Below are 26,678 nucleotides of genomic sequence, written 5' to 3' on the forward strand. Positions count from 1 at the left end.
TGAGGGGTCATATTGCTGTATTCTTTTAAAGTGAATTCTGGGTCCAATACGACCAAGGAAGGAAAGTAACCATTAATAAAGCCAGATGGAAAAACTCCCAACACCAGCATGGGGAACATGAGATGCTCCTGCAGGAGAGAAAGGGTGTGGCGTTGAGGGGGTAAAGGGAGGAATCAGGTCATTTTCCCCAATGCCTTTAATCTTTATTTTTATTTTCTCTTTATAGAAAGGGTCTCACAATGTAGCCCTGACTGGCCTGGCCTGAACGCAGAAATCTGCCTGCCTCTACCTCCTGAGTGTTGAGTGTTCATCACTATGCCCTGCTCCTTTGATGTTTGATCTCTCCCTCCCTCCCTCCCTCCCTCCCTCCCTCCCTCTCTCCCTCCCTCCCTCCCTCCCTCCCTCCTTCCCTCCCTCCCTCCCCCCCTCCAACAATAACAAATACTGTGGATCAAATGCTATTTTATAATGAAAAGTAAAGCTATAAGAGACCCTGGAAGGTCAGTGTGTTCCAAGACTCATTTGATGCTGAAGACTCGAACATGTCTGGAGACTGCTTCCCACCATAGCTTCTTTTTTCCCAGCATGCTTTCCCCCTCTTCTCTTCGGAAACAATGAGCAATGCTTGTCACTAAGGAGTAGGGCTAGAGAACGATTTGTAGAAAACCCCGGGAGGCCCCAAAGTACAACCAAAGAACAAGTGACGAGTAAAGATGGCTATCTGTGCACTTGCAAGTTCTTAGTTGTTGACGACGGGCGATGTTCCTACATGTTCTGTCGGGGATTTGTTGTTCTCGTTTTCTGGAAGATATTGGACTCTGTGACGGAGTTCAGAAGATGCCACGTCGGGAGCCACTAGAGCAGTGGTTCTCACCCTTCCTGATGCTGACCCTTTAATCCAGTTCCTCATGTTGTGTGACCCCAATCATAGGATTATTTTTGTTGCTTCTTGGTAACTATAATTTTGCTACTGTTATAAATTGTAATGGACATGTCTGATATATGACCGGTGTGAAAGGGTTCTGCAACCCCCCAAAGGGTTGTGACCCACAGGTTGAGAACTGCACCACCTCAGGATCAGCGTTGGGAGAAACTCTTGATTCAGGAGTTGCAGTGGCTGAGGTCAGTGTGGGTGTTTTCCTTGTCACTATACACCTATTTCTTTTTTAGTGTATTTCTTTTTTTAATTGATTTTTATTGAGCTCTACATTTTTTTCTGCTCCCCTCCATGTCTCTCCCCTCCCCTTCAACCCTCTCCTAAGGTCCCCAAGCTCCCAATTTACTCAGGAGCTCTTGTCTTTTTCTACTTCCCATGTAGATTATATCTATGTCTGTCTGTCTTAGGGTCCTAATTGTTGTCTAGGTTCTCTGCGATTGTGATTTATGGGCTGGTTTTCTTTGCTTTATGTTTAAAAACCACTTATGAGGTCCAGCCTGGTCTACAAGAGCTAGTTCCAGGACAGGCTCCAAAAACCACAGAGAAACCCTGTCTCAAAAAAAAAAAAAAAAAAAAAAAAAAAACCACTTATGAGTGAGTACATGTGATAATTGTCTTTTTGTGTCTGGGTTACCTCACTCAAAATGATGTTTTCTAGTCCTATCCATTTTCATGCAAAATTCAGGATGTCATTATGTGTTCAACTATGTTCATAGCAACATTGTTTGTCATAGCCAGAACCTGGAAACAACCTAAATTCTCCTCAACCGAAGAATGGATAAGGAAAATGTGATACATTTACACAATGGAATACCACACAGCAGTAACGAAGTAGAAACAAAAATAATCTATGGTTGGGGGTCACACAACATATTAAAGGGTCAAAAAAATAACAACACCTTTTTTTAAAGATTTATTTATTTTAGGTATGAGTGCCGCATCTACTTGTATACCTTTATGCCAGAAGAGGACATCAGATCCCACTATAGATGGTTGTGAACCATCAGCGTGGTTGCTGGGAATTGAACTCAGGACCTCTGAAAGAGCAGCTGGGACTCTTAACCTCTGAGATATCTCTCCAGCCCCAGCCTTATGTTTTGAGATGGGAGCTCCCACTGAACCCAGAACTCGCTGGCCAGCCAAACTCACCCTGTCTTTGCCTCCATAGCACTGAGGCTACAGGTGTCTGGGACCCCAAATAAGGCCCTCACGCTCATGTAAGCAAACACTTTGCCAGCGCAGTCACCTCCCAGCTCTGCCATTTTTGCGCTCCAGTTTGAGGCTAGAAGCGTTGGGTTCTAGTCTCAGAATTCCCCAAATGACTGCCGACTAAACAGTGAATTAATAAACGGGGCTGCGTCTAAGGTCGCCCTCAGTGTGAACTGTGCCTTCCCTTGCATCCGTCTTGAGCTGGCCTGGTGTTCTGTCCAGTTTCATACTCAGTATCCTCAACAGTCTTCTCCTGGCGCTCCCCTGAGCACAGACAACTGCATCCACAGAGCCTCCGGCACCTGGTGCCCCTTCTCCCAGCCACACCTGAGGGGATAGAGCTTGAAGTTGGCCCCGCTGCCGCAGCCACCCCCAGCACCAGCGGCCTCCCTGTGGGGCCCGTGGACTCCTGCGGTTTCTGAAGAGCTCCCACCTTTCGCTTGCCATCTGTTCTTGTTATATCAAGTGGACCTCAACAAGAAGTAGGGAAACGATGTTTTGTCTAGTTTCAGAACATTCAGCAAGCACATAGGACATTCCAGGAGTCAGCTAACCAGAAAAAACATAGTCTTGGGAAATGAGGAACAAATCAAGGAAGGTAGTATCCCAGATGCCTACCTTTGGGCCCTCATCAGAAGAGAGAAGCTGGGAATGTCCACAGCATGACAGTTGTGCCATTGATCAGCTGACAAGATGGCGTCTCATTATTGGGTCTTTCCGAGGGGCGCAGAACCCCTAACATGTCATACATGTTTTGTTCCTCAGTACTTAAGCCTACAGAACAGACACTGTTGAGCCTACTTTATAGATAAAGAAATGGGGTCTCACAGGGGTCAGCTACAGGGCTGTATAACTGGGGTGAGACTGAGCCAAATCACTGTCACCCGTCCTGCCGGAGAGCTGTGCGGCTTCTCCTGAGGTGGCTGAGTTCTCACGGGGTGGAATTTCATGATGGCCGAGACTAGAGAAAGCCGACACGTGTGGTGACCGGATGTGGGGAGTGGAGGAAGCTCTACGTGAGTGAAATCCTGAGAGAATACATGCTGCTGTCACGGGCACCACCGTGTCTAGGACCCCAATGTCTAAGACCCAAGAGAAATGGCAAAACCTCCCTCAGGTCAGCTGGGGGAAACGGCAAAGTCTCCCCTTTTGGTCCAAGTGCAGATATGGACAATGTGTACAGAAAATGTCCCAAGCTTCCTCTGCCTCCCAGATATTTCGGCCTGAAGACGAAAATATCTCTCCAACAGAAAGTGCACCCCAAAAGAGAGTGCTCCCCCAACAGAGAGCTCCCTAACAGAGACTGCTTGCTCTTCCAGGTTGGCTAACCCCATCTCCTGTTCAGCTGTATCACTGACCCCGCCTCCCTGCTCAACTGTATGTAGTAAACACGCTGAGCTTCCGGCATGCTGTAGCTCCTCCATCAGAGAGCACAGTACACTCAATGCCAACTTTTCCATGTCTGTGTGCTTGCCTTTTCTTCATAACCTCAGTAACAAACCCAGTCACAGTAGTCTCTGGAGTCTGCTGGATGTGGCAATCTCAGGTATAGAGAACTCAGATACATTCACCAGAAGCAGACCTAGGTAGCTGCTCCAGAGCCTGACTTGGCCTGCGCTGTGAGCGTCTGAATATGTCTCTTCTGCCCTCAGCTCCTTTTCCTACCACAGGCGGGGGCTTTTCCTTGTGTGCTCCTCCAGGTCTCTTAGGCGCGTCTCTCTGGATCCTGCTCCAGTGATTTGTGTAAATCTCTCATGTTTAAGGTCCCTCCCTAACATGTCTGTCTCCCGTGTGTCTATGTCTCTCCTGCTGTAAATATGCCTTCATTTAAACTTACTTCCTGCTTACATCAACTTCCATGTCTCCTTTCTTTCCTTCCAAGGGTCCCTCTGGAGCTGGCGATGGCTCAGTGGGTAAAGGTGCTTGATGCCAAGCCCACTTAACCTGAGTTTGGTCCCTGGAATCCACATGGTGGAAGTCGAGGGACTGATTCTCAGCTGCCCTGTGATCTCCACTCGCACACAATGGTAAAAAGTCTCTTGCCTGCTCCGCACTTCAAGCCAATAAATCAAGTTTCAGCAGGTCCTTCTAATTCCCGCTTCCTCACCCCACTGAAACCGCAGCCTGCTGACATCTGACTTCTTACCCCACGTCAGCAGTGATGGTGCACGCGACCACGGTGCCGGGAGGAACGATGGCAATGAAGGTGCACAGTGACCACAATGCCGGGCTGCAGTGAAGGTGCATGGTGACCATGACCATGGTGCCCTGAGGAACGGTGGCAGTGAAGGTGCATGGCGACCACGGTGCCAGGAGGAACGGCGGCAGTGAAGGTGCATGGTGACCATGGAGGAACGACGGCAGAGAAGGTGGCATGGTGACCACGGTGCCGGGAGGAACGGCGGCAGTGAAGGTGCATGGTGACCATGACCATGGTGCCCTGAGGAACGGTGGCAGTGAAGGTGCATGGCGACCACGGTGCCGGGCTGCAGTGAAGGTGCATGGCGACCACAGTGCCGGGCTGCAGTGAAGGTGCACGGCGACCACGGTGCCAGGAGGAACGACAGCAGGAACAACTTAATAGCAAGGAGGAGGCAGAGAGTATGGAAGCGGGAGAGAAGGGCATGGACTCGCTAGGAGGAAGAGGCAGGTAATAGAGGCAGGTGGAATTCTGGGGGAGATGATAGCAGCTGACGTCTCAGGGACAGGAAGAAGGCCCTAAAGCTTTGCCAAAGCAGTGGAGAGGCCTGACTGAGGCTGCAGACCAAGGACCGGGAGCAGCGCCCTTCTGGTTGCATGGAGGATGCAGCTGAGCTGGGTCCTGGTGTTGGTGGTGATGCAATCTCTTCCCATCTTCTCCTTCCTCTCCCCTCCCTTCATCTCTTCTCTTTTCCTTCGTCCAGGCTGGTCGATCTTAGGCCCACAAATGCTGGATTACATGTGGGCATCTCTGTTTCTGCCTGAAGAAAAATATATGTAGTTTAGTTATTTTATTTTTACATTTATTCATTGTGCGCGTGGAGGAATTTACACACGTGCTCCAGTGTGCATGTAGAGATCAGAGGTCAGCTTTTGGGAGTTGGGGTTCCTGCCTCCTACTGTGTGGGTTCCAGGGTTCAGACTCGGGTCATCAGAGGTGGCAGTAGGTTCTTTTATACACCAAGCCATCTCACTTTCCTCTTCCCTTTTTTGCTTATTTTTTTCTCTCTTGAGTTTAGAAGCCAAGGAGAGAAGTCGAATGTTCAGGGCCTTATCTAGGGAGAAGGGACTTCAGGCAGAGTCAGGGACCAGGGGAGGTGATCAAGTCCAAGCTGGAGAGGTGTTTGAAGCAGGGTGGGGGTGGGAAGAGAATGGAATCTCTGGGCTCAGTGCCAGGACGCTGGCGTAGCTGAGAAACCCACCTGTGGTTTAAAGCCTCGGGACTGAGCAGGTCGGGGTCTTGTGACTGACACAGAAATAAAGATGAAAGTGGATGTTGCTGGAACTGGGCAGCTTAAGGAATGGGGAGGGTAAGATCTGGGGGGCCATCTGTGTGGAGTGAGGGTGCCAGCGCAGGAGGGAGTCCTAGGATCTCTGCGCACAGGAAGCAGTGGCCAGGAGGTTATAACGTGGCGTGATTTGGCTGGAAGTAGACACAGCCGAGGGAGAGAGACCTGTGCAACCCTGGAGGATATTTTAAAGAAACGCCGGCAGTCAGACTCAGGAAAACTTGTGTGTGTTTCTGTTGTGTATGAGACCTAGATGTTCAATTGTGTATACGTGTGCATGTGTAAGAGTACGGGTGTGTGTGAGCCACGAGTGTTGAAGGGGAATCAACAGGATGTCTTTGCTCACATTCTGCAGCTGTGACCAAGCACTGACACAAGCCGCCCCAGGAGGGAAGGATCTGTTTCAGTTTCTAGGGAGGAGCCAGAGCAGGAGATCAAGGCAGGAACCTGAAGGCAGAGACCTGGCTGGAGGAACTGAAGCAGAGGCTGTGAGGAGTGTGGCTTACTAACTTGCTTTCCCTGGCTTGCTCAGTTTCCTCTGTAATATGATCCTCGTCTGTCTCTTCAGGGATGGCACCATACATAGTGGGCTTTGCCTTCCCACATCACTTAGAAATCAAGAAAATGCCCATGGACTTGTCCACAGGCCAATTTGATAGAGGCAAATCTTAACATACTCTTCCTAGGTATGTCTAGGTCTGTGACATGTTGACAGATGAACGATGACGTAGGGAAATAGAAAAACATGCTAAGACAGGAGGGGGGGAACTGGCTGAAGGCAGGGGATAGGCTGAAGGCATGGGGGGGGAGAATGGGCTGAAGGCAGGGGTGAAGCACGATTAATAAAAACTCAGGGAGAGAAATTGAGGTTCAACTTGAAGATGTGAAAAGTAAAACAGCCAGCTACTGACTCTTACTTTGACCACAGTTTGAAAATGGCAATTCTGCCTCCAGGAATATCAGAATGAGACCGTGACTGAGAGGTGTCCCTCCCTTTTTATAATCCTCTCTAGTGCTGGGATTAAAGGCGTACACTGCCCGGTTTCTTTGGCAACTAGTGTGGCTACTGGGATTAAAGGTGTGTGTTACCACTGCCTGGTCTGTAAGGCTGACCAGTGGGACTGCTTTACTCTCTGATCTTCAGACAAGTTTTATTTATTAAAACACAAATGAAGTATCACTATACAGGGGTGACATGAGAGAGAGAAGTCAGGGAAGGGATGAAATAAGAACAAAGTACAACTGGGTGGCGGTGGCACACACTTAATCCCAGCACTCGGGACGCAGAGGCAGGCAGGTTCTGTGAGTCTGAGACCGGCATGGTTTACAGAGCTATTTTCAGGACAGCTAGGGCTGTTACACAGAGACACCCTACTTTGAAAAATGATGGTGACAATAATAATAATAATAATAATAATAATAATAATAATAATAATAATAATAAATGAAAAAGCAAAGTACAACACACGTGTGTGAAGAAATCCTTTATGATGTAGGCAAAGCTAAAGGAGTTGTTAAAAATAAAGTAAAACCACACCAGTTTTGCAGTGGATATGCAAAGGCTAAAATCTCGGGGGGGGGCGGGGCTGGAAAGATGGCTCAGCAGTTAAGAGCACTGGCTGCTTTCCCAGAGGACCTGGGTTCGAGTCCCAGCACCACTTGCCAGGTCACATCAGCTGTGACTCCAGTCTCGGAAGATTCGACATCCTCTTCTGGCCTCTGGATGCCTCATGCACACGATGCATGCACACCCATGCAGGAAGAACGTCCAAATGAACTGATTAATTAGAGATTTGAAGATTGGGTCAACATGGAAAGGTGTATTCATTAAACAGCCATCCACTGAACGAAGCTGTGATGCTTTGAATGGGATGTCCCCTGTAAGTAAGGCTTATCCATTTGAATAATAATAGTTGGTGACTGTTGGGGAGAAATAGGAGGTGTGACCTTGCTGGAAGCCCTGTGTCACTGGGGATAGACTCGGAGGTTTCAAAAGGCCTTCTGCTTGCAATTCAGGATGTGAGATCTCAGCTGCTGGTCCCACCCCCTGATGCCTGCTACCTCTGCTCCACTATCACAGACTCGAGCCCTTTGCAACCATAAGCTGCAGAGGAAACTTCTACAGGTTGCCTTTTATCACAGCGGCAAAACTGTAACTAATACAGCAGCTAACTCAGCTCGTTCTTTGGGTTCCCTGTGCACAGGCACTTAGGTTTCCAGGTTTTCTTGAATGCAAACAGTACAGAAGGGACCTTGTATGTGTGCATTATTGTGAATGCCAGGAAGGGAAGAACTCATGGCAGGATGATGGACTCATCTGGTTTTATGCATACATGTCAAAGCTGATGACATGCTTTTCTGAAAGATTTATTTTTTATCTTATGTGTATCTGTGAGTGCTTGCATATATATGTCTACGCACTGAAATTGAAGTTGCAGATAGTTCTGAACCTCCTTGTGGATGTTAGGAACTGAACTCAGGTCCTCTGCAAGAGCGTCCAGTGCTCTTAACAACCATTGAGCTGTTTCTCCAGTCCTTGCCAGTGTAATTCTGAGATCTTTTGTTAACTTTTCCTGCAAGAGGAAGTGACAATCAATAACCCCAGCATCAAAGGACAAGATTTGCTGCTACCTCCACAGCTGCCCGCATGGAATGCTGCTAACATCAATTTAGTCTTTGATGACTTGACAGGCACAAAAGGATCTCATTTCTGTTTTGGTGCTGTCTTCTGAGGTGTAGTCTTGTCATGCAGCTTGGGTTGGTCCTCAGCTCACCATCCCTCACTGTCAGTTCCCGCAGAGCTGGGGTTACGGGCGTGGCCACCACACCAGCTTGGTGTCCTGCTTCAATCTTTTTTCCCACCCCAGTTTGAGTTGTGCTGAGCACTCCTTCAGGTTTGCAATTAGTATTCCTTCTTACAGTGATATTCACTTTATTTATTCACTTAGTGTGTGTGTGTATGTGTGTGTGTGTGCAAGTGCGCACACATGTATATGCCTTCAGGTACTCACAGAAGCTGGAGGGATTGGATCCCCTGGAGCTAGAGTTACAGGTAGATGTGAGTCCCCTGACAAAGGTGCTGGGAACCTAAGAAGGTGCTCTTAACCACTGAATCATTTCTCCTATCTCTCTATTGTCATCATCATTATTTTTTGCAAGTAATCCTGTGGTTCTAATTACTGGGGTTCAAATATTAGCTTTTCTACATACTAGCTGTTGACGCCTGGCCAAATGACTTTAATTATTTGTGCCTTAATGTTTTCTCTTCCTATGGGGACAATAATTGCATTTGGTGACACATACCTGTAATTCTAGCACTTAGGATCCTGGGACAGGACCATGAGCCAGCCTGGGCTATATGGTGAGAGCCTGCCACAGAAGGTGTCATAGGTTATATCCTGTGGATAAAATGGTTCATCATGTCTGTAGCAGGTGCATGTGCACTAGGTGCTAGGTAACCAGCAGCCCACATTCTTCGTATCTGCTACACTCTTCAGGATGGTGGTTTCCAGGCAGAGAAGTAGCCTGCTGTCAGTCACATTCTTCTTAGCCTTTGTCACTTGCTTCCTTTGTAAGAGTTATGTGCAGATTTTTCTGTGTACCACTATCAGAGATTGAGCATAGTACCACATGCACGCCGGTCTGCTACTGAGCCACCTCGCCCAATGGTCCACACAGAATGGTAAGTGGCTCTTAGTGTGATCAGAAGCATTCACATTCCAAGATAAGAAAAAGGGATTTTTTTCCTTTAAGAATCAGAAGACGTGGGGCTGGAGAGATGGCTCAGCAGTTAAGAGCACTGGCTGCTATTCCACAGGTCCTCAGTTAATTCCCAGCACCCTCGTGGTGGCTCACAACCATCTGTAATGAGATCGGATGCCCTCTTCTGGCCTGCAGGCATACATGTAGATCACTCATACGTAAAATATTTTTAAAAATTAAAACAAAGAATCATAAAATGTGCTTTTACATTGCTGGGCTATGAATAATAGCCGTAAATATTTTCACTACTTTGTGGGAGGAACCACTATGTCCATGGGCCAGGTATCCAGGTCAGGATTCTTGAACAGTAGGGCTAAGAACCTGGGTCCCCTGCTGTTGGTGGCTAGGTTCCTAAGGGTGCTTAGCACAGATGTTGGAGGATAGGTGAAGTTTACACTTGGCTTGGCTTAATGTGAATGAGTGTGTGTGTGTGTGTGTGTGTATGTGTGCGCATGCTCATGCTCTGTGTATATATAGCAGAATGCTGTCGCTGAGATGGGCAGAGGACAATGAAGGAAAGAGTTGTGGGGCTAAGACAGGGTCTAGGAAGGTGGTCTCTGTGAGGGCCAGCAGGAGCATGTGGGGTGTGTGTGTGTGCGCGCGCGCGCACGCGCATGTGCGGCACTTTCAGATGAACCACTAGACTGACCTCCCTTGGGGCAAGAATTTGATGGGCGGCTTCCAGGGCTGTGAAACTTGAGAGCGAGGGGGAGGGATGAGAATGGTGGGAATCCTGCCTTCACCTGGCACTGAGTGGCCTCTCAGTTTGGCCTGGGAATGTAGGGGCAGGAGGAATCTAGCCAGCGCTGGAGCCTTTGAGAGTGTTCCAGGGAGGGGCAAGAGGCCCAGGGAAGACACAGTGCAGGCTCTGGAATGAGGAAATGTCTCTCGAGTCTGTGCGTGGTGGTTACTGGGGGCTGAGGCCTGGCCTGACCGCGCCTTTCTTCTTTGCAGAGAACTTCCCAGCTTTCTCGAGGCATTCAGCCTGAGGGGGTTGAGGCCTGGGGAGAAGCAGTGACCTGTCTAGGGCATTGCACTAGTGCTGCCATGCTAGGATGGCACAGCCCAGCTAGAGAAAGAGGAACTCTTGGTGCGGGCAGGACACAACCTTCGAAATTGGGGGTGGAGTGGGGAGGGATAGAGGGGTACAGGGAGCCGAAGAATTGAGGATGCATTCTGAGGTGTGGGGGTCTGCTTTTCCAGGTTAGGCGTTTCTAACTGAGATAGCAAAGCAGGAGGAGCGGTCCATTCCCACCCTCCTTCACCCGGGACTCCCTGAAGACTCAGCTCACTGGGTGGGGCTAGAGGTAGGCCAAAGGCTGACCAGCTGAGTCTGGGAAAATGGGAGTGGGGAACACTCAGGGGTGTGATAAGTGTACTGGCACTGGCTGCTACACAGCGGGGCCAGACCTGGACCGTTGATTTCCTTCTCGGGTACAACCTGGTGGGCCTTTAAATAGGAAAATGGGGCAGGATGGGGGAGAGTGTTTGGATGTGAATGGGAGCCAGGACACACAGGTGTGCATAGGAGCCAGGACACACAGATGTGCATAGGAGCCAGGACACACAGATATGCATAGGAGCCAGGACACACAAATGTGCATAGGAGCCAGGACACACAGATGTACATACACATGTGTATCCAGACCAGTATGCACAGACTCCACTCATGTATGCACACATGCAAGTGTACCTACGGGCATTCCAGAAACCCATAAAGTGGTTTGGGGGGGGGGGGAGCTCAGAACTTGGGTGGAGTGCGGAGGGTGTACTGTAGTTAGGCTGGGAGGAAGTGTTCTATAATGCCTTGGGCTTCCCTAGCCAGTGGGTGAGGGGTTTCAACTTTCTCAGCTGGAGCTTAAGTTTGTCCTTCACTTCCTTTTGTAGAATTTAGCTTCCCTGCTGGCCTCAGGAATCTGGGTATTCCCACCCCAGGCCTGCTCCTGTAAGGTGGTCTCTTAGAGGCCCAGAGATTTCTGGACTGCGGGTGTCTGAGGCACCCTGAGGCGAGGGTGTCCCAGGATGGCGTTTGACATTCTGCATACATTTCTGGCGTGGACAGAGAGCCTGGGCGGCGGCTGGGGGCGGCGCGAGGGCAGAAGGCGGCCCCAGAGCCCCTGGCGGCAGAGAAAGGTGGCCAGCGGCCAGCTCCGCCCTGTCCCCACCTGTGTGTGCTCAGGGCCCACACAGAGGAATAAAAGGTCGCAGTCTGCCTGAGGTCAGCCAGTTCCCGCTGCTCCTCGCCCGCCCGGTCCAGCGAGCCACGTCCAGCCGCTATGTCCATCCACTTTAGCTCTCGCTCCACCGCCTTCCCCGGCCCAGGTTCCCAGATGCGCCTGAGCTCGGGCCGTGCCGGTGGCTTTGGTAGCAGCAGCCTCTATGGCCTGGGCACCTCTAGGCCGCGCATGGCCGTTCGCTCTGCTTATGGAAGCCCGGTGGGCTCTGGCATCCGAGAGATCACTATCAATCAGAACTTGCTGGCGCCGCTGAGGCTGGACATCGACCCCACAATCCAGCAGGTGCGCCAGGAGGAACGTGAACAGATCAAGACCCTCAACAACAAATTTGCCTCCTTTATAGACAAGGTGAGACCGATGTGACACACCCCAGTCAGGCCCTAGCGGTTCTTACTGGCCACGCCTGCATCAGTCCTGCCCAAGGAGGCCTACCGGGTTTCTTTCCTTCAGTGTCTTGGGTGGGATCTTTGTAGAACGCTCCTTACACCCTCCTTCAGTGTCCAAGCTCCTTCTATCCTCCAGCAGCTGCCCTGTGTACTTCCCTTTCCTCAAGGATTCTAAGATCTGTCCATCTTTCTTTGTTTACTGGTCTCAATCTCCATCTTCCTTTGTTTTTGGGTCTGAGATCTCTGGGGCTTTGGAGCCACTGTGGTGCAGGGGCGAGGCTGGGAGCTCTGGAGGCCAAGGCCAGCAGTTAGTTCTTTTCTGCCTGGGTCCCTTTCCTGAGAGGAGCTTGTGGGGAGTCAGGAATGAGGTGGACTGTCCTTTTCCAATGAGAGAAGGATGTATCTGAGAATAAACGCCGGGGAGAGGGAGGTTCCTGCCCCACCCACCTGCCTGTTCCTCTACCTTTCTTTGCTGTAGGAGTTGAGGTCACCTCTGCCTTTGGAGATGGCCCAGTGGGGAATAGGGACTGGGCTGAGGGCCATCAACAGGAATCCTTTTGAAGATAACGCTCCCTGGCTGTCCATTCCTACCATCCATGGCCTTCTAGGGACAAGAGAGGCAGCTTGGTTCTCAGAGAAGGGGTCCCAGGAGACCTGAGGCCTTTAGTCCTGCCTGGCCCTCTGGCTAGGACCCACTCCCCTGCCTCAGAGTCTTCCTTCCAAAACTCCTGCCTGTATTGTTTTATCCTAGAAATCCTCAGAAGTCCCCTCTCCTCCGGCTGACCCAGATCTGGGCTCCTGCCTTGATGCCGGGCCAGACTGTCCTAATCCAAGTCCTGGTTTTCAAGGCTGCTGGTTTTGAGGCAGCTCCTCTTGCCTTCCTCCTGTCTTCAGCCTGAGGGTTCCTTTTGGTCCTGGGATGGGAGTCAATGCTTCTTTTCCTTGGTTTGATCTTAGCACGCTGCCCTGATACCTGGCTGGAGGAAAGGGGAAGGAGAGAAGACGCTGAGGGAGCAAGAGTAGCTCCAGCCTGGAAGGAGGGGCAGTGCAGTCAGCTGCCTAATACTCTCACCTGTGGTTTCAGAGAAGAAAGAGGTTACTAAAGGCCAGAGAGAGAGAGAGAGAGAGAGAGAGAGAGAATACCATTGAAGCCAAATTGACTAGAAATGCTTATACACCACCAAACCAAGCCCGCTTCCTCCACATCTCTCACTTGAAGTGGGGTTCTGGAGAGGAGAAGTTAGCACTGGGGACCAACTGTGGGTGCATGGGCTCTGCTGGGTGCCTCCAGTGTTCAGCCCCTCAGGAGCCACCTCTTCCACACCCCTCCAGGTGCGCTTCCTGGAACAGCAGAACAAGATGCTGGAGACCAAGTGGGCCCTGCTGCAGGAGCAGAAGTCAGCCAAGGGCAGCAAGCTTCCCCGAATCTTTGAGGCCCAGATTGCGGGACTGCGGCAGCAGCTGGAGACATTGCAGCTGGATGGAGGCCGCCTGGAGGCGGAACTGCGAAGCACGCAGGACGTGGTGGAAGATTTCAAGAATAAGTAATGTCCCTGGTGCCACTCGGAGAACCCCAGGCCTGGGATAGTGTGCCTTCCAATCATAGGCACTCTGCAAGCATCCCTGGTTCAGGGATCAGAGTTCATAGCTGCCCACCAACAGAACTGCCTGAGTGATGTCCCTGCCCCACCTCTCCTTTTGCCTCCCAGGGAATGTTGTTGAGACATTCTGTTCATTGTTTCTCCTTGCTTAGTCAAGAGAAATAGCACAGTGTACCCTGACAGTCCTGGTTCCTTCTGGGTGCCTGACTAAGCCTCAAGGCCTCAGGTGCCATAGACAGAAGGTATTACATGACAGAGAGCTTCAGAACTCGAAACCCTCACAGATTATTCTAGAAAAGAACAGTGTGCATATTTATTTATTTATTTATTTATTTATTTATTTATTTATTTATGAGCAAATGAAGAATTGGAACCAGACAGTCTATGGGACTTAGTCAAGATTGCATAGCAGGTCATAGGAAACTTGGTCTTGAATTTGGGTCTCTAACTCCCAGATGTGAGAAGGAAAGAAACAGATGGAAATGATGGTTTTTATTGACAGGGCAGGGCTCAGGACAGAGCCAGGGAAGAGGCTGCCAGAGACAGGAAGCCTGGAGTTTGTGGACAAGCCTTGGAATGCCCTTGCAGCTCAATTTTTCCCTCCCTGATCAGAAAGCAGGCTTGAGCTGGGCCCCACCCTGCCCCCTGCCCCTAGGCACTGGGGGCAACCAATGTGCTCTGTGGTTGGGTGACTAAGTCAGGCATACCAGCTCCGACTGGAGGAGAACAAACAGGACCTCCGGGGAGTGTCTCCCACCAGCTGCTTCCTTTGGGCTTGTGTCAACAGACCAATCTCACCATGGGTAGAACCGGACAGGTGCAGGGCAAAGGGGCTCTGAGTAGCCAGCCACCTCTGCTGCCTGGGATTCAGCCTGCACCCATCTCCCCGCACTAGATCACCTCAGAGCATCTGGCTTCTGTGGAGCAGGCTGAGCTCCAGGCAGAGGGTGAATGGGAAGCTGGCAGCAGGCACAGGGAAGGGCATGGTGCTCTGAGAGCATCAGCCAGTGCATTTGGTGGCAGCAGCCCAGCAGCCCAGCATCAAGGCGGGGCATCAGGGAGCCTTGCAGATTTGTAGCTTCTATGGGACTGAAGTGCCACTCTGGATGCATGAATGTCCTGAGCCTGGGCTCCTGCCGGCAGAGGTCCTCCCTGAAACAGGTGCCAGCTCCTTGAGAGGAAGAGGGATTTGGGGGAGAGATGTGGGCTACCACCCAGCGTGGGCGCTTCATATGTGCTCTGTCTGTTTTCTCCGTTTGAACTTCCTCTACGCACTTCAGGGGTGGGGCCTCGCTAGTGGTCAAGGCAGGTGCAGTGGAGTCAGCTGCCAGGGCTTAGGCCAGGGCTTTGTCCCTTTTCAGTGCAATGACCCGGCCAGGTGACCTGCCTCCGTGCTTTCAGCTCTGACAATTACAGTACTATAGTGTAAGGCTGTTGGGAGGGGGAGTGAGTTATCCCACAGGAAGTGCATGCCACTAAACATGCACTTTAGGCCCCATTAAACAGCCCCCAAGCCTGGCTCTGCTTGCTTTCCCCACCGGTAGATACAGCCTTTGGTTTTTAATTCACATCTATTTCCGGAGCCCCTTCCCTCCATGCCGAGATGCAAAGACTTGGAACTATCTGCATGGAAGTAAGAGAGATTAGGTTTTGTAACTGTGCCACCTGCTGTCTTAGGTGTGCCACTGAGTGTTGTGTGTGACTGGTCTGAGGCAAAGCTGGGCCGTCCCCATGCCTCTCTCTGGTTGCAGGTATGAAGAGGAAATCAACCGGCGCACGGCTGCTGAGAACGAGTTTGTGTTGCTGAAGAAGGTGAGGGGCAGAGGCGCTGGGGGCTGTCTCATACCCAGGGTGGTACCAGGGCCCTTAGGGCCCTTATACCCTAGGGCTAGGTCTGTGGTCAAGGCCTGCCTTTGACTAAACAGAAGGGAATGCTGAGTTTGGGGAAGTCTCAGTCACATAGGAGTAGGACAATTTGTGTCCTCATGCTCTATGTTCATGTATGCTTGTATGTGCCCCCCCCCCCGTGTGTGTTTGTGCACGTGCATGCATGCATGCACCTGTGCACATCCATATCTCTCGTGGGCAAATAGAGTTGTTTCCAGACCTTTAGGGTTAGAACTAATAAAAAGATAGAAGTTTGAGAGGGAGGTCGTAGAATCATCTAAGGAAGTGTCTTTTGGGAGTCAGAACTTTTACCCCAGACCTCAGGGCTCCTGGGTGGTCTCAGGTGTTTGCAGAATGAACAATAATCTGTCTTGAGTCAGGATGAGCTCCCTGTTCCTGAAGGTGTGCAGGTGGCCTTTGGTAAGCCTAGAAGTGTCTCAGAGGGATTGTGCTAACTGCCTTTAGAACCCCAAGTCCAAACCCTCTCACCAAGCAGCTCTGTATGCAGACCCCGCTGCAGGTGTACTGCCTGGCCACAGAGCCAGCCCCTGAAGACCCACAAGGTCAGCCCAGAGAGGGTAGGTAGGAGAGTGTGATGGTTTTCTCCACTGTCAGCTTGACTGGGCTTAGATCAGCTAGGAGTTGGATATGGCAGTACAGACGTTTAATTCTAGCTTAGCTGAGCTAGAGGATTGCAAACCTGAGGCCAGTGTGGACTACATAGTGCATCCCAGGCTAGCCTGGGCCACATAGTCAGAACCTGATTTTTAATTATTATTACTGTTAATTACTTGCAACATTGGTGAGGTGCACTTCTGGGTGTATCTGAGAGGGTGTCTCCAGAGAGGAGTAACTGAGGGGGGAAGCTAGGGCCCTGAGCAGCATAAAAGGGATGGACAGAGAGAGACATAGACAGGTAGGTATGTAGATGAATGAATGAATGGATGGATAGATAGGTAGGTAGGTAGGTAGGTAGGTAGATCGATGATAGACAGACAGACAGACAGACAGCCAAAGCCAAAAGAGCATCAGAATTCCCTCCCTCTGCTTCTGGTTTGCCGTCAGTCATGATGTGAGCTGCTGTGTCTTCCAGGCTTTCTCTGCTCTGACAAACTGAGGCTTCTGAAACCCAGAGCGTAGACAAATCTTTCCTCCCTTACATTGTTTGGGCTGCCATTTTGGTCACGGTGATGTAAAAGCACTGACAGAAGGCCGTCTCCCACCTGGGTTGTGATCTGCGCTCACTGGCCTCGGAGTCACCCAGTGTTTCCAGTGAAGCTGGCTGGCTGGAGTTTCTCATCATTAGGAGGGTGAAGGGATCTAAATGACTGACACTCTGCTCTTACACGGATGGAGAAGAGGTGTTCAGTGTGACTCTTCCCACAGCCAGGATGTCTGAGCCAGGGTTGTGTCCATACCATGAAGCCTTTGGGACCTGGTCACATGTTTGGCCTGGGGCCCAGGGTCTCTGGGTCGAAGGTGTTGGGGAGGTAATGCTGGTTGTGGAGAGGCTGGAAATGTGACCGATTCAGCAACCTGCAGGGCCAGCGAGGAAGTTTCCGGGGAGGCAAGGGTATTGTCCTGAAATATCGGGCAGGATTGATGGACTTGGTCTCATCTCTATTGGCTGTTCCCTGTCTTAAGGACGTGGTGTCTCTCTCTCTCTATCCTGTCTGTCCACCCCAGGATGTGGATGCCGCCTACATGAACAAGGTGGAGTTGGAGGGCAAGGTGGATGGTCTGAATGATGAGATCAGTTTTCTCAAGACCCTTAATGAGACGGTGAGTTCCAGGGTGGGTGACGTGCCATCTTCTAGCCTTGGGAAGGAGCCCCACTGACCATCATCTGGCAGGGGTTGGGCCAAGGCTAGTACCCTGAGGGGACCTCACAGGAGGAGCTGCTGTGTGCACCGTATATTCTCTTTCTCTCTTCTAATCCTACCAGATTCTGTGTTTGAGATGCCAGAAGCCAGGGTAGGCAGAACTATTCAGCCTGTTCTGGGGCCTCACTGGCTATTCTTCCCACTCCGGCTTCTTCTTTCTCTTTTCCTTGGGTGGGTTCCAGTGTGGTGTGGGACAGGGCGGGTCTGTCCCAGACATGCATTCCAGTGTCCTGTCTGGTCCCTGCAGGAGTTAGAGGAGCTGCAGTCCCAGATCTCAGACACATCCGTGGTGCTCTCCATGGACAACAGCCGCTCCCTGGACTTGAATGGCATCATTGCCGATGTCAAGGCCCAATATGAGGCGATGGCCAAACATAGCCGGGCTGAGGCTGAAGCCTGGTACCAGACCAAGGTGTGTGGCCATTTGGGGACATCTTTCCTCCTTCTGCTAGACTCTGGGTGGCAGCTCCCTTTCTCCTCATCATATTTTCAGTCTTCGGGACCTGGCAGGCACCAGTGACTGAGAACATGGTGTGCTCGAGTTCAGGATAAAGAAGGCTAGTTCCCTGCCTTAGGCCTGAACCCAGGCTGATGGGGCAGAGGAAGAGCAATGAGACATACATTGAGAATGGCTCAGTGTCAGTGCTGATCAGGTGGGACACATGTGCACGGGGCTAGGCAGCGTCTTAAGTCTTCTATCACCCCACGTGTCTAATACACAGAACAGCCCTGTTTTGTGGGCACTGCTATGATTGTAATTCTAAACATGAGGCCCAGAGAGGTTAAGTCAGTTTTCCAGCTCACACAGCTGGTAGGTGAAGAATAGGCACTAGCTCTTGAAGTGCAGGGTTCCAGGAACAGGAGGCTTAATTGTTACTATAGAGTCAAAACAGCTGAGGGCAATCTGCTAAAGACATGGGAGAGACATGGGCTAAACCAGTGTCACTGAAAGAAGTCAGAAGCCAGGTTTGAGGGGTGCAAAGGGTGTGGAGCCAAGCAGTGTGCATAGATAGAGAAGTTCAGGCCTGGACTCATGCTCTCAGATCCTGGCTACTAGGGGACAGAGACTGCCCTGTCATTTGACCTTTTGGGATTGTGAATGTGGGGGCCTGGGTGGTAGTGGTGACTGAGGGGTGACTGTTTTTCCTGGGACTGTAGCTGAGAGAGACTGTCTGTGGGTGGAGAGAAGGCCCTAGTGGTTGGCAGTGATGGCCCACCCTGCCACCATTGTGTTCACGACCTTTCAGTTTGAGACCCTCCAGGCACAGGCCGGGAGGCACGGAGATGACCTCCGCAACACCCGGAATGAGATTGCAGAGATGAACCGCACCATCCAGAGGCTGCAGGCTGAGATTGACGCCGTGAAGAACCAGGTGGGGACCTGCCCTTCTGCTGCCTTATCCCTGCTTTATGGGAGTGAGAGGCAGCTATCCAGGTCAAGGTCAGGGTGAATCTGGGAGGCCTGGGCCCAGGTGGGTGTAGCTCACATCTCAGGCCTACCTGATGGAAAACTTTTGGCCAGGGCCTGGGCTGGGTTGACAGTAAGAGTCAACAAACTTTTGGCCAGGGCCTGGGCATGGAGCTGGTGGAAGGGAACTCAGGTCACTGAGCACTCTGCTTGCCCCTAACTCTGGGCTCAGAGCACATGACATGTCCCGCCCTGTCTTCAGTCTGGACCACACCCTTTCCTCCTTTCACTCAGGCTGTGCTAACCTGCTTCCTAAATCCCCTTCACCTCGCATTCCTGCTCCAAGGGTCTCGGTCCACCAGCCTGTGATTCTCCCAGCTCTGTCCAGGGCTTTTGCTTTATCGTTTGTGGGATTTAGGGACCAGAGTCCCCTTGTGGGGCCTGGCATCTTCAAACCCCCAGCCACCCACTAGCAGCCACCTGAAGGGCTTTGAAGCACCTTCTACTGTCTGCAGTGTTTGAGGTTATTAAACTATTGGCTGTCTTCACCCCACTGGAAATGCGTATTCCTTGAGAGTGGAAGCCATCTGTCTGACTCACTGGTCCTGTCTTCTGGAGCCTGTCATGCCTTAGGGACAGAAGTCTCAAAGGAGAGTCTGAGAGCACGTGTACTTTATTGGAAGCTGAGATGGGGGTGTCAGTGAGGGAAGGGTCCCCTGAGGGACAGAGGTGCTAATGTGGTCATGACAGTGCAGCCTGAGCAGGCGTCTGCAGCATGGGTGGGCAGAGGATGCGTGCCGCTGTCTCAGCAAACATTTCACTGAACTGCGGTCGGAAGGTAGAGTGGTTTACCCAGGAAGAGCCTTCTCTGAGCCCTGTAGGTGGGTTACACACAGGGCAGCTGCTGCCTTCTGGCTTGGATGTGGAACTGTGAGTCACCCAGGGAAGCAGACCAACTTCTTGGTCAGAACAGGAGTCTCAGGATAGTGAATGGTCCTTCCTCAGACCCTAGCCTTCACCACGTCCACCAGCTTTCTCAGACGGCAATCACCACCGAGGGCCTCAAGGGACTGGGGTGGTCTCTAGAGGCAGGGGCTGCCCTGCATGGCCCCGGGGACATTAGTGCGAGAGGACTCCACTGAGTGGTGTCCATGGAGTAGGGAGGTGGTGACTTCAGCTGAAGGAAGAAGCCCCTATAGGATGGTGAGGGATCCTCGTGACGGGCAGAAACACCCTGGGCTGGAGTGTTGGGGATGGGAGAGGGAGGCAACTTTTGTTAGTGCTTGTGTTAGACAGCGATCTACCCTTTGTGTAAAACACTGCAGAGAACCAATTTAGAGGAGAAAAGAGTTGCTTCGGCTCACGGTTTCAGTGCCTGTTTTAAGTATCGTCACTTCGAGTAGGTGGCTATGTGGATCATGGTGTGTGTGTGTGTGTGGATGGTAGTACAGAATTCCTCATCTTACCTCAGCCAGAGTGCAGAGAAGAAGGACCAGGGTTCCTCATTCCCCTTCATGGACGTGTCCCCCGTGCCCTCAGTTCCTTCCACTAGCCCCAGCCCCTAATGGTTCTACCTCCTGATACACACCATAGGCTGGGAACAAAGCCTCACACATGGACCCTTGATGTCCATTCATGACCTAACCTGTGATAGTGGAGGAAGTGCCCAAAGGCGGGGAAGCCCTAACACCCATAGTAAGTGGTAGCTGCTCTCAGGAGACACCGGCCTGTGGGAACTGTGCTCATCCCTCTTACCCTTACCGTATTCCGTGGGATAGATACTGATCACTACTCTTTTAGAAAGAAGAGTCTTTGGCCTGGAGGGAACACTGCTAGAAAGTGGCAGAGCCAGCATCAGGTCCTAAGCATTGACTCCTCATACCCTTGGGTCTAACCTTCAGGATTCCCTGGTGTTTGGGGGAGTAGGCAGGGCCAGTGAAGCCATCTCAAGCAAGACGGACAGGAGCATCATGGTTTGGTAGGAAGGTAGTGGCCAGCTGTTCCCTCTGCTCATGGTTTCACTACCACCCACAGCGTGCCAAGCTGGAGGCCAGCATTGCTGAGGCTGAGGAGCGCGGGGAGCTGGCACTCAAAGATGCTCATGCCAAGCAGGAGGAACTGGAGGGCGCCCTGCAGCGGGCCAAGCAGGACATGGCGCGGCAACTGCGCGAGTACCAGGAGCTCATGAACGTCAAGCTGGCCCTGGACATCGAGATCGCCACCTACCGCAAGCTGCTGGAGGGCGAGGAGATCCGGTGAGAGATGCAGGCTGAGCAGGAGGTCCTGGGGGATCAGTAAGGTCTGGCTTTGTTATTAGTACGCCCACAGGCATCTTCTAGTTGCCCGCCCTTTGCAGGGTATAGGGTGGGAGGGACAGGATGCCCAACGCCCCTGATTGCTGCTTAACCCCGTAGAAAATGTTCTTCTGGATGGAAAAGCCATGTGGTAAGTCCCTTCCTAAGTAGGGCCATTAGCAGTGTTGGAATTTAAAAAGTGGCCGGTGAGAGAATGATATCATGCAACAGAGTTCATGTGGAGGGGTTTCTATAAAGGGAATGTAAAAAGAGGGAAGGGGAGGTGGGGACAGGCCTCTAGGGACAGAAACAGCAGAAGAGAAGACAGAAGCAGAGAGTAGAAGAGAGAGGGAGAGATGGGAGGTGGACAGGGTCCTTTAAAAAGGGAGCATAGTGAATGTGCACAGGAGGGGCTCTAGTGGCTGCAGCTGGGGATGAATCCTGTCTGAACCCCAAGGTCAGGCCAATACAGATGCCTTAATACTAACAAGCAGAGCTTTTAAAAAATGATTTATTTCTTGGTATGGTGCATGTGTCTGGTGTATAAGTACATGTGTGCACAGGTTCTCACATTCAAACTTATGCTTGGAGGTCAGGGGAGGATGCCGGTGCCCTGCTCCATGTTTGCCTTGTTTTGAGACAGGGTCTCCTATGGAACCTAGAGCTAGGCTAGGCTGGTGGCTAGGTAGCTCGTGATCATCCTGTCTCCCACCTGCTCCCCCATAGCACTAGGGTCACAGGCACATGTGAGGCCACACCTGGCTTTTTATATGGGTTCTGGGTTCAAATGCAGATCTCAGCAGGTGCTCTTACTCACTGAGCCATCCCCGCAGCTCCTAGCAGGACTCCCTTACTGATCCTCAGCAAATTTTCAGTGAGGCAGGTCAGGCAGCGTTGCCTCCAGGATCTGCAGAAGGACAAGCTGTGGTTCAGTCACCTGAGGGACAGAGCAGTGTGCAGCTGAGGGCTGCTGATTGCTGGCCCGTGAACAAGCTAGGCCGCTTTTCATGGCTACCTGGGCTCACCATGTGTCACTCTGTGCTAGGAGCATTTTCTCTGTCCCCAGAGCTGTGTGCATAGTCACCTGCAGTGACGGGGAAGGCTGGCAGGGGCTGGGCTGGCTTCCTGCAGGATAGAGAACCTCAGTCTGAGGTTGCTTTTGTTCTTAGAGGCTACAGGGACTGATCCCTTCCGGGGCCATACAAAGCTTTGTCCTGGAGAAGGTTAGGGTTTGGAGAGGTGAGAAGCAACCATGCTGGGAAAGCATGGGAGTAGCCTTGTTAGAATCCAGCGTAGAGACAGACAATATTTAAGCCATGTTTCTGCCCTCAGGGAGGAAGTGCATTCACCGTGGAGATAAACACCTGCAAAGGGAAAGCTCAGAAACCAGGATCTTTGGTTTTATTTATTTATTTGCTTATTTACTTATTTATTTATTACGTTTGCTTGCTTGCACTTATTAAAAAACAAACTAGTTTAGAAAAAAACATTTATATTGTGTGTGTACACAATGCTACAGTGTCTGTATATGTGCATACACACATGCTACAGTGTGTGTGTGTACATGCTACAGTGTGTGTGGAGGTCACAGTTTTGGGGAGTAGGTGCTCTCCTTCCACTGTGTGGTGGGACTCAGGTTGTCAGGCTTGGTGGCAAGCTCTCGTACCTGTGGAGCCGTCATCCTGGCCCCAGGAACTTACAATGTTTAAATGCTAAGTTCACTGGAGAACTTTTTCTCTCCTAAGCTGTGTGCACAGGGGAGATGAATGGAGCAGACCGGAAGGTAGGGGTGTGTGGGGGCGGGAGTGGGGGAGTGTTGAGGCAGAAAGTCTGAGTGGTAGGAAGATGGGGGGGCATGGTTGAGAATGTAGGCCAGAGGTAAAAGAGGGTCTGTGCACCCTATTTAGTGTTATTACACTGTTTATACGAACATTTATTTAACCACCTGACTTCTTTGTGAGAAGAAGAACTGAACATCAGAGGCCTCTGGAAGACAGGCTGCCACGCAGACTGTCACACAGGCTGTCACACAGGCTGTCATACAAGCTGTCACACATTCTGTTCCAGGCTGTCCCACAGGCTGTCACACAGGCTGTCATACAAGCTGTCACACATTCTGTTCCAGGCTGTCCCACAGGCTGTCCCACAGGCTGTCATACAGGCTGTCACACAGACTGTCACACAGGCTGTCCCACAGGCTGTCCCACAGGCTGTCCCACAGGCTGTCCCACAGGCTGTCCCACAGGCTGTCCCACAGGCTGTCATACAAGCTGTCACACATTCTGTTCCAGGCTGTCCCACAGGCTGTCACACATGCTGTCCGAGGCTGTCACACAGGCTGTCATACAGGCTGTCACACATGCTGTCCGAGGCTGTCACACAGGCTGTCACACATGCTGTCCGAGGCTGTCACACAGGATGTCACACAGGCTGTCCCACAGGCAGCTGCATCTGAGAGGCCTCTCTGAACCTTCCTATCTACACTGGGGCCCTTAACCCCTTTAACTTTTCCTGGACATTTCAGGGACTGTGGCTCTGAAACTTTCATAATTGTTTTGAGTTTGTATTCTTTGAGATACAATGTTACAAATATAGTCACAAAGTCAATATATACTTGCAATGGAAGAGTAAGTCAGTCACTGTAACTTGGACATCAGGCCTGTTCCCAGCGCGCCCTTTAGACAGTGCCCTGGAATTGCTGCTTGGTGGCACCCAGCCCCTGGCGGCCCCAACTTCTAGCAGTCTCGGCCATTGGTCTAGCATCCTGGAAGCATCCCGAAAACCTGACCCTTTCCCACCTTCACTGTGAGGCTGCTGAGCCAGTGGATCCCCCTACCCCTCCCCATCAAAGTAAGGTATCTGACCCCCCTGCCAAGCAACTGAACCCCAAGGCCAAGATCTTGGTGACAATGGGACTATGAGTCACCAAACAAACACACCCAGCTATCTCAGATTTTGAATTTCCACTGCAAGACCTGTTTCAGGCCCACGGGGCGGCTGAAAGCCACCCCGCCTTCCCCTACCCTCTCAGTCCTGGCTGGAGCCAAAGTCAGTCAACAATTCATTAATTATTTCAGCATCTATTAAGTAATTGCTAGTTCCAGGCCTGTGCTAGGGGCTGGACACAGGAGTCCGTAAGCAGCAGCCCATTTTGAGAACTTCTGGTGAGGAAGGGCAGGCCTGCTCACAACTAATGAGCGTGGTAATTGTTTCCCAAGCCTTGGGTGTTTGGGGCTCGTAGGGACACTGCATGCTGCAATGTTCACAAACACACCTGTCACCTTGGTTCTGGAGGTAGGCCTGGTTTAGAGGTGGGATACGGACGCCCTGGAACTTTGATGCAGGCCATGTAGTTGACTGGGAACGGGAACTAAGTGGGCCTCTTCACTCCTACTCCTCAGTGATTTTGAAACAAGGCTAAAGATGAGCTGGGAACAAGAAGGGAGGGATGGAGATTCTGCTTGGCCTCTGGAGGCTGGTACCTGGCAGTGCTAGCTCCGCCCTGAGGTGAGAGCCACCCTTATAGACCTGTCCTCTTCTCTCAGGTTGTCTGGAAGTGGAATCGGCCCTGTGAACATCTGTAAGTTCTTGGCTACTCCCCAACCCCCTGCAGTGCCAGCTGTGAAGACTTAGATAGTTAGAGCAGAGTAGATTGGTCCAAAAGCCCCAGCTTTTGGAGTTAGGAGCTTCCCCTTCCACACACAGTTCTGGTAGGTTCCATGGAACTCATATCCACCCAGCTCAGGGGCCCAGAGCAAGAATGCAAAGGTGAGAGTAGAGGGAAGCTGGGCTAGGAACGGCTTTGAGACCCTGGGGAGGGCCCCACCGTTGTAAGAAGTTTCTTTTAGGCTGGAGGGCCTTGTTAGAGAAGGGAGGCAGGGCAAGGAGGGGGGCGGCTGTGGCAGGAAGGTGGGCTGGGAGAAGGGTGGGCTCCCTGGGCAGGGGTGTGTGCACTAATCAGACCCTCTCCTTTTCCAGCTGTGGTGAATTCCACTGGGGGCAGTGGCAGCAGGCTCCTCTTCGATGGAACCATGGGGAGCAATGCTCTGAGCTTCTTAAGCAGTGGGGGGCCCGGGAGCCTCAAGGCCCATTCCATCAGGACCACATCTACCTCCCGCAGAAGCCCCCACAACTGAGCACGTATAACCAAGCTTGTGGGCTTGGGGAGTCTCCACAGCCTTTGCCCACCTACAGGACCCCTCCTGCTCCACGTCCCTGTCCCACACACAGGACCCCTCCTGCTCCACGTCCCTGTCCCACACACAGGACCCCTCCTGCTCCACGTCCCTGTCCCACACACAGGAGGACCCCTCCTGCTCCACGTCCCTGTCCCACCTACAGGACCCCTCCTGATCCACGTCCCGGTCCCACATACAGGAGGACCCCTCCTGCTCCACGTCCCGGTCCCACATACAGGACCCCTCCTGATCCACGTCCCTGTCCCACACACAGGAGGACCCCTCCTGCTCCACGTCCCTGTCCCACACACAGGAGGACCCCTCCTGATCCACGTCCCGGTCCCACATACAGGACCCCTCCTGATTCATGTCCCTGTCACAAGACAGAATACGGTCTGAAACTGTTGTTGGTTTTAGTAAAGTTCTCCTCTGAGCGACCTTTTCTGGCAGCCAGGACTGATGTGCACAGGGAGCAGAGGGTGTGGCATGCTCAGGACTGGTTCAGACTGATGGGGGTGTGGCTCCAAGGTGCTGAACCCCTATCCAGGGTGCCACCTAGGCCCCTGTTCAGGCTGGCATTGGTTCCAGTGCCTCTCCTGAGGTCATTCAAGAAGGCCTCAGGGAACAGGTGGCGGCAGGTAGATGTTGAAGAAAGCCCTCCTCGTCAGTTCCTGGGACCTAGGACTATGTATCTGATACTTTTGAGGGGTTCCTCTGCAACTGAGATTCCCCGGGGGTGACTCCCTGGGGTGACAGAGGGAGGTCTGGTATAGCAGGGGTCTCAGAGCCTAGGCTGTGGATAGAGAGCCTGTGCTGGATCCCTGGATGAAGGAATGGCTGTATCTAGATACCTAGGGAGGGAGGAGGGGACGTCTGTCGGGGGCCTCCAAATGTCTGGGTCTCTGCTGTAGAGCTTCAGGTGTTTCTGCATTGAGAATTTTGGTCCCAGGCATGAGGGGGCGCTGGGGCTGGTTTGAGGTCTGCAAGTGTGGGGCCCACAGGGGAGGTGGGAGCAGCATAAGGTGGTTGTAATAAAGGTCTACGAGTGGGCCTCAAAGGATGGCAGGGAGTGGGTGGGCACAGGGGACAGGATGGAGACCATCATCACGGGTGTGTTGACTTCTGAGGAATCTGTGTATTTGACCCCATGGGCATGGAGTTTTGAACTGGGGTGTGGTGTGGAACAGGACATGGAGGAAGTCGACCACTGGTGTCCTAGAGCTCTGAGTGGTGCAGTCCTCATCCAGGGTAGAGTCTGTCCCTCAGTGCCTTGTGATTCCTTGTATGTGGGTTTGGGGCCTACCAACTCATCCCCTGTGTCTTAGGCACCATGCTGTGCAGAGTGGGTAAGAATCCAGAGACAACCCTCCTCCCTGGCTTAGGACTGGTTGGCTGGTGCAGGCAAACC

General features: G+C 51.9%; 1 protein-coding gene across 1 annotated transcript; it reads left to right on the forward strand.

The window, feature by feature from the left end:
* The first annotated feature begins 11,242 nt into the window (after positions 1-11,242).
* On the forward strand, positions 11,243-25,318 carry Krt7 (keratin 7). Its single transcript, XM_057791418.1, has 9 exons — positions 11,243-11,981; positions 13,352-13,563; positions 15,372-15,432; positions 17,194-17,289; positions 17,638-17,802; positions 18,638-18,763; positions 20,833-21,053; positions 24,638-24,672; positions 25,071-25,318. Exons 1-9 carry the CDS (start codon positions 11,673-11,675, stop codon positions 25,226-25,228), a joined length of 1,383 nt encoding a protein of 460 aa, XP_057647401.1. The 5' UTR covers positions 11,243-11,672; the 3' UTR covers positions 25,229-25,318.
* Positions 25,319-26,678: the final 1,360 nt, after the last annotated feature.

Source organism: Chionomys nivalis, chromosome 17 (genome assembly GCF_950005125.1).
Source record: "Chionomys nivalis chromosome 17, mChiNiv1.1, whole genome shotgun sequence".
Classification (NCBI taxonomy): domain Eukaryota; kingdom Metazoa; phylum Chordata; class Mammalia; order Rodentia; family Cricetidae; genus Chionomys; species Chionomys nivalis.

Coding starts and splice junctions, on each gene's coding strand:
- Krt7 (XM_057791418.1), top strand. CDS start 11,673: ATGTCCATCCACTTTAGCTCTCGCTCCACCGCCTTCCCCGGCCCAGGT. Junction 17,290..17,637: donor TCAAGACCCTTAATGAGACG/GTGAGTTCCAGG, acceptor TGGTCCCTGCAG/GAGTTAGAGGAGCTGCAGTC. Junction 21,054..24,637: donor CTGGAGGGCGAGGAGATCCG/GTGAGAGATGCA, acceptor CTCTTCTCTCAG/GTTGTCTGGAAGTGGAATCG.